Source organism: Carex rostrata, chromosome 30 (genome assembly GCF_964058835.1).
Source record: "Carex rostrata chromosome 30, lpCarRost1.2, whole genome shotgun sequence".
Lineage (NCBI taxonomy): Eukaryota > Viridiplantae > Streptophyta > Magnoliopsida > Poales > Cyperaceae > Carex > Carex rostrata.
The window spans coordinates 233,706-241,649 of record NC_135947.1 but is presented as its reverse complement, the minus strand read 5'-3'; the positions used below and the strand labels follow the sequence as shown (position 1 = coordinate 241,649).

At 38.3% G+C, this 7,944-nt stretch overlaps 1 protein-coding gene and 1 pseudogene across 2 annotated transcripts; one reads left to right on the top strand and one right to left on the bottom strand.

Annotated features, from left to right (window-relative positions):
• The first annotated feature begins 212 nt into the window (after positions 1 to 212).
• LOC144546792 (heat shock cognate 70 kDa protein pseudogene) lies at positions 213 to 2,962 on the top strand (annotated as a pseudogene). The gene is made up of 2 exons (XR_013508877.1): positions 213 to 544; positions 1,117 to 2,962. The product of XR_013508877.1 is annotated as a heat shock cognate 70 kDa protein pseudogene (transcript).
• A 1,799-nt stretch (positions 2,963 to 4,761) lies between these two features.
• On the bottom strand, positions 4,762 to 7,687 carry LOC144546582 (uncharacterized). The gene is made up of 4 exons (XM_078295114.1): positions 7,453 to 7,687; positions 7,129 to 7,339; positions 6,897 to 7,023; positions 4,762 to 5,565 (listed from the first exon to the last, which is right to left on the bottom strand). The coding sequence occupies exons 1-4, from the start codon at positions 7,685 to 7,687 to the stop codon at positions 4,762 to 4,764; spliced, it is 1,377 nt and encodes a 458-aa protein (XP_078151240.1).
• Between the last annotated feature and the right edge of the window lie 257 nt (positions 7,688 to 7,944).

Here is a 7,944-nt window from a genome sequence, read left to right as displayed (position 1 = left end):
TACGTGTGAGTATATTTTAGTAATATAGATTTAAAATTACAAAATTAGATAACAAAAAATAGGTTGGTTCTCGCTTGTTCCAACTTCCACGCGATAATTCTAGAACTTGGTCGATCTCCCGCGTGACCATCCCCACCGCCAATTCTCTCCATTGGACGGTTCAGATGTCGCTATTCCGAACCTTCTCGAATTAAAAAACAAGCTCTTAAAAACCTCTCGATACCCGTCTCTCATCATCGGATTTGAAAAAAAGAAAGCTTTCTCAAAAACCTCTCTCCATTCTTAAACATTTTTCATTGCTCTGTTCTGATTTGTTAGTTTTGATCGATAATGGCGGGAAAAGGCGAAGGTCCAGCCATCGGAATTGATCTCGGTACCACTTATTCGTGCGTTGGTGTGTGGCAACATGATCGGGTCGAAATTATCGCGAATGATCAAGGGAACCGTACGACTCCGTCATACGTGGCCTTTACAGACACGGAGAGGCTGATCGGAGATGCAGCCAAGAATCAGGTTGCCATGAACCCTACCAACACTGTTTTCGGTAAGTTCAATTTTCAAAATTTTGCCTCTCTTTCTACATTCCCTTTCTGTTTAAGAATTGTGCCTGATTTGAATACGTAGATGTGTTCTTTGCTGACATGCACTGATTGTATTTAGCGTCAATTAACTTCTTGGTAGTCTCTGCATGTTAAAAATAAATGTAGAAGTCAAGATTATGATTTGTTATTTACTTATAAACTACAATGATGTTTGTGTTAATTGGGGGTGGTGGTTGTTCCCAATTTCTTCAAAGATTTAGTGAGAGCGAAAGCTCAATTATTTTGTGGAATTAAGAAGTATTCTTGAATCAAAATGAGATTTATGGCATAATAAAATCCAATTTGGTATTAAGCACTGTTCAATTTGCATATTGTTATTGAATTGTTGTGGTACTTTGTACTATGAAGAGCTTCTTTTGGTTTAAATGAAACCTTATAGTTGTACTTTTACTATTAAGTTTTTTTGAGGTGCTGTGATACTTGTTAATAGTTCCTTCCTTCTTTCCATTCGTCTTTTGCCAAGGCAATGTATTTATAGAGACATTCTAACTTGTCTGTTTTGTAAAAATTGCAGATGCGAAGCGTTTGATTGGACGTCGATTCTCGGACCCATCAGTCCAGAGTGACATGAAGCTCTGGCCATTCAAGGTGATCCCTGGTCCAGGGGATAAGCCCATGATTGTGGTCCAATACAAAGGTGAAGAGAAGCAGTTTTCAGCTGAAGAGATCTCCTCTATGGTCCTTATCAAAATGAAGGAGATTGCCGAGGCCTACCTTGGCTCTACTATAAAAAATGCAGTTGTGACGGTTCCTGCCTACTTCAACGATTCTCAACGCCAAGCTACAAAAGATGCTGGTGTAATTGCTGGCCTTAATGTCATGCGTATTATAAACGAGCCAACTGCAGCTGCCATTGCGTATGGCCTTGACAAGAAAGCTTCCAGTTCATGAGAGAAAAATGTTCTGATTTTCGACCTTGGTGGTGGAACCTTTGATGTGTCCCTCCTCACCATAGAGGAGGGAATATTTGAGGTGAAGGCAACGGCTGGTGATACCCACCTAGGTGGTGAGGACTTTGACAATAGAATGGTGAACCACTTTGTGCAGGAGTTTAAGCGCAAACACAAGAAGGACATTACTGGTAATCCCAGGGCTCTCAGGCGTCTCAGAACAGCTTGTGAGCGAGCTAAGAGAACCCTCTCTTCCACTGCCCAGACCACCATTGAAATTGATTCATTGTACGAGGGGATTGATTTCTATTCTACAATCACTCGAGCTCGGTTTGAGGAACTCAACATGGATCTCTTCAGGAAGTGCATGGAGCCAGTTGAGAAGTGCTTGAGAGATGCCAAGATGGATAAGAGCAGTGTTCATGATGTGGTACTCGTGGGTGGGTCCACTAGGATCCCAAAAGTGCAACAGCTTCTTCAAGATTTCTTTAACGGCAAGGAGCTTTGCAAGAGCATCAACCCCGATGAAGCTGTGGCTTATGGGGCATCTGTTCAGGCTGCCATTTTGAGCGGTGAAGGTAATGAGAAAGTCCAGGACTTGCTGCTGCTTGATGTTACCCCATTGTCTCTTGGTCTTGAGACGGCTGGCGGTGTCATGACCGTTTTGATTCCGCGAAACACCACCATTCCCACCAAAAAGGAGCAGGTATTCTCCACCTACTCGGACAACCAGCCTGGTGTGCTGATCCAAGTGTATGAAGGTGAAAGGGCCCGCACCAAGGACAACAATCTTCTCGGCAAATTTGAGCTTTCCGGCATACCTCCGGCACCAAGAGGCGTGCCCCAAATCAATGTGTGCTTCGATATTGATGCTAATGGTATTTTGAATGTATCAGCTGAGGATAAGACTACTGGCCAGAAGAACAAGATCACAATCACTAACGACAAGGGTCGACTCAGCAAGGAGGAGATAGAGAAGATGGTTCAAGAGGCTGAGAAGTACAAGGCAGAAGATGAAGAGCTGAAGAAAAAGGTCGACGCAAAGAATGCTCTAGAAAACTATGCGTACAACATGAGGAACACAATCAAAGATGACAAGATCACTTCAAATCTACCAGCTGATGACAAAAAGAAGATTGAGGAAGCAATTGATCAGGCGATCAGCTGGCTTGATGGCAACCAGCTTGCTGAGACGGAGGAGTTTGAAGATAAGATGGAGGAGCTTGAGAGCATCTGCAACCCGATTATTGCTAAGATGTACCAGGGGGGTGCACCTGGAACAACTATGGATGAGGATGGTCCGACCTCAAGTGGTCCCACTGGTGCTGGTCCGAAGATAGAGGAAGTTGATTAAGCTTATGCCAATTGGTGTAGGTTTTGGCTTTTGGTTAATGTCTTGAGCATATCAATGCTCCTTATTTCATGTTTTAGTTTCTTGTATAATTTGGTATTGTAGTTGGCTGTTGTTGATTTGAGCAGTGATGCTTTGAGGGGTATTCATGGTGGTGGGTCAAGGGGCTGTTGTTACTTTTCTGAAATGGTATAATAATTGTGCTTTAGTCTAATCTTGCAATCTTATAAAAAACTTGTGACATTTTTCTGGTTAGTTTAATATTTCAGTGTTTGTTATGTACATTATCTTTCACTGGAAAGGAACAAAATTGTATTGTGGATGGTACATTATCTTTCACTGGAAAGGAACAAAATTGTATTGTGGATGGTACAGATTGTCCTAAGTTCATTTCTAGTTTGTGGAAGCTAAAATTGCCTTGAGCCTTTAACTTGTAAGATCTGAGTTTTCGTATAAATATTGTAGCGACGAATGGGAAATCGATTCCACATAAATGCAGATGGTCTCTATATATCACAAATTATAACAGCTAGCATTTGTCTTTCTAAATAATATAGTACTATAGTAGTCCAATTGTGACTCCCTATTTCTCTAAATGAAACAGTTACTGATTCCAGTCACCCACTGTATTATGAACAGCTTACTGACAATACAAAATTCATACTTCGAAGTAAAGTGAAAATGCTTCCTTGTATTGTTTTATTCACTTTTTAACCTTTTTGTCAGAAATTCCCCTTAGATCTCTGCAGTTGTGGAGATACTGTTATTACCCTGTGTTGTAATCATTGATGCTGATAACCAGCATCTTCAACTGCAACTGTAGTGTATTCAAGCTGCCAGGAAGGGCAGGCTGTAGGCATACTTGCTCCCTTTTTTTCCTTTTTTTTTTCCTGACATTTCACTTTACCAGTATAACATAGAGCAGTAATTAGTGCAGCTGGGCTCTCTGAGTTTGTAAATCATTGTTTCGGAAACAGCGCCTCTTCCTTTCCAGTGAATTGGCCAAAATGATAGGTTGATTCTTGACACAAGGGACAGGAAATGAAACACAAACTTGTAAACATTTAGAAACAGGATGACATTCATTTTTTTTTTTAAATTTAGGAAATCTAACTGTGGAAATAAGGCTACAAGCCCAACACGGAGTACTAGAAGAAGCAGTTAAATGACTTAATTACCTGTTGGAGGACATTTCTTTCGACGCTTTCTAATCAATAAATGGAATCATTTCTCTTTTATTATGTATACTTTATAGTCAATAAATGTAGATTTCCATTTTGATTTCGATCAACAAAGTTCAATTATAATTCATCTCTATTGAATTCTATTAAATTGAAATCAATTAAACTTTATTGCATTGTGTGTTCCGATCAGGTGAAGCAAGAGACTGACTCTTTTCGCTGCTGACAAAAAATTAACGATGCGTACCGTTAGAGGAGATTGAGATGATAGCACCAATCTTAAAGATATCGAAAGGTCCTAGGCACCCATCGGACCAGACTCCGTCCGATGGGCATCGTAACGCCCCTGCTTCCAGGCCCAAACTAGTACTCTCTTTACTTTATTTTGTAATTATGAAATATTCCCTTTTTGGCTATTCCCTATCCCACCAACACTGCAACACTAAAATAATCAAAATAAATACTTAATATATAAAATCAACAGCATTTGTTAAATCTACCAAATCCATCAAGTATAACTAACATGTCCAAAAACCACCACAACATAGCCAGAAATATCTTAACAACACACAGCACAACACATGGCAGAATTAGACATGTCCTAACAACACAAACATAATTAAGCAAACATGACCAAACAACACAAGCTTGTTTCAAAAACAAAGACAAATACACAAAAAGAAAAGAAAAGAAAGCAGAGAAACAAGTCTTCATCTCACTATCCCTCACAATCATAGTCACCCAAGAAAAGACATCTTACCCTTACCCTTGACATCCACCGTAGCCTTCTCAGAGCTCATCGCCGGGCCCATGTTCTTGTAAAAATTCTCAGATGGTGCCTCACTCGGTGCACCATGTGTTGAAGAGCTGCAACCCGCATCATCACCAAAGTAGACTGGCCCTATATTATGAGAAAGTAGAAACCGGCCCCAAGGCCCTAACTGCGGTGCCGGTGTATACATGTTATTGTTAACATCTAGGCCTAGGCCTAGCAACTCGGTAAATGACCCCACCGGATTCACCGCATCACTGTTGAGAGCGAGAAGTTGGTTGAGAGAAAGGTTCATCCCTAGGTCTGGAATACCAGCAGGCTGGTTTGAGTTGACAGAATTAGTACCATACATCATTTCATTTTGCATGTATGGCATCTGAAACTGGTACGGGTTGATCAAGTTGGCGCTTTGATACCTCATATCTGCTTCTGCTTCTGGCATCCCGGGCTGGTTCAAGTTAAAGCCGTTGTAGACTACTTTCTCTTCTGGAGCCGGCATCTCGGCTTGAGCATCTGATGATTCATTCTTTTCCTCTTGCTCACTTATCGGATCAACTCTTGCAATGTATTCTTGCAAAGTTGTCCGAGTTTTGGCCCTCTTATATACACGGGTCCTTCGAGAGTTCTTCCTCTTGTTGGTATTCCAGTGGTTTTTAATAGAATTTTCAGTTCGGCCCGGGATAATTTTTGCAATTTGAACCCACCTATTCCCATATGTAGTGTGCGCCTCGATGAGTTGTTGTTCCTCCTCTTCTGTCCAGGGTTGTTCCTACAAAGCCATTAAAAAAAAATTAAGAAAAAATAAACGAGCTGAAAGCCATGCACTAACTAGTGTGCATATATATACTATATTTTTGTTTTCCCTTTGTATGTGTTAGCCGGTTCTAATTAAATTAAAATAACTAGCACTTCATATATACATTGGTGGTTGCTAAAACATACTAAATCCCATCATGTCAGAAAATTAACTGATGGAAATCTATATGTGATGATTTTAGAAACAGTTCAAATAAAAGCACTTGTTTAATTAGCTAAATTTTAATCCAAATTTTCAGAAATTCCTATGCCTAAACAGTTTTTATTAACCACTATATATTACAATTGAGCTTAGATGGATTTTAACATGAGGTCTACGTACGTAGTATGTACTATACTTATGAACACAAAAGATATATATTAATACCAGATAATTTTTTTTTTCTAAAAGAAAAAAAAACCAAAATAAATATAACTGAAGTCACAATACATATGAACACAAAAAAAAATATATTTAGCTAAGTTATTAATCTCTACTGACCAGTTTTGTTTGTTTAATTTTGACAAATATCTCCTAGGTATATATATTGTTACTAATTAAAATTGCTTCATTACTAATTCATGCTCGATCAATAGATGCAGGTTACCTAGAGATATATATACGTGCTATATATGTCATTTTTCTCTGTGGCGTCTAAAACAAACCACCTTTTGTGAACAACAAAATAAAAACGGCTATACATAGATATCTCAGCCTCTTGATACATTGCATGAGAGTAAGGTCGCAAAATTATTTCCAATTCCGTGTCCCTTTTGGGTTATATTTGCATAAATAGTTGCACCATGCAAAATTTGGAATTTTGAAGAGAGCAAGGTTTACTATTAATACATGTTCTGTTCTATTATCTATGAATATGATTTTCCTTCAGAATTTCTTTTGTATATTCTCAAATTCCAGGTTAAACTTTGAATGTTTTTAGTACCTCAACCCAAAAATTGCATTTATCTACACCATTTAATTAACACTTGCTACAAATTGCATATTTTTTAGTAATAATTTTAGTGAAGTACATGTACAATATCAGAAAAACAATTCTTCAAGAATAATATAACAATGAAATATATAAACAATTCTTCAATCAAATGTTTTATTTTCTATAGAAAAATAAATAAAAGAAGATATAGCAAACAATTGATTTACTCATATGCCCTCTAAAAAAGACATTTACACAATATCAGTATATAATGAATATTTTAATTTAATTAAATCTCTATAAACTTTATGATATTTTAATTTAATTGAAATAAAAACCATATATGGAATTGAAATATAGAGATTCGTACATTGATGTCAGGTCGGAGATGGTTGTGCCATCTTTCTCTACACTGCTTTCCTGTTTTCGAGTTCAAGGATTTCGCTATCTCCGACCATTTTCTCTCGCCATAAGTATTAACCAACTGCCTCAAACGTCTACGAAGAGATTAAAGAATATACTTTTATACATGTGTGTATGATCAAGTAAGATTTATATTCTTATTAAAGAAATAATATACAGATGTTAGAGATGTAACTTACTTATCGTCTTCTAAGCTCCAAAGGCCTTTACCCATGACGGGCGTTTTACGCACACCACCGTTTTGACCTTCGCCTGGATATCCTGCTAAGGTGACACCATCTCTGTTATTGTTGTTGTTATTAATTGCAGCATAGTGTTGCACTTCATCATTCTCACCCGTCTTATTTTGATAGAACGTAAAATAAGGCGGCTGATCATTTACTTCTTTTCCTGAATAATTTAGCAACCATGAATTTGGAAAGCATTAAGCCATGCATCTACATTGATCGATCAGATATAGTAGCTTAAAAACCTTTTTAGAGTTCTGAAATTGATATATATACCTTTGAAAGTACCAAAGCCGGAGTTGGTTTCTCGGCTCTCTTTGTTACGCGCATATTCTTTCTTGGGCTGAATGCTCATCTTGGAAAGTTTATTTGGAGGTGGAGGAGGGAGCAGGAGGTTGTCGAGTTGGGCGGCGGTGGTTAGAAGGGTAAAAGAATTTTGTAGGAGTGACCAAGTGAGGTGACTTCCTTCCTTTATATAGTCACTGAGAGTTATTCGGAACCGTTTGATCATTCTCAATCAGACGCTCAAGAATCACGTACATATCTTGTAACTGCCGGGGTTCACGTTTTATGCCCATGCTCTAAGAAAATTAATAACTTCCAAAAGCAAATTATTACTAGAATGTATGAACTTAGAAGGTCACAAGTACTTACGCAGATTGGCATTCGCTACGTACTCTCTTAGAACAGATAGTAGCAGATAGAAGTGGCGGCGTTCATCAAGATTATAGACGGTTTCAATGAATTCAACTTAAATCAACAGCCGAC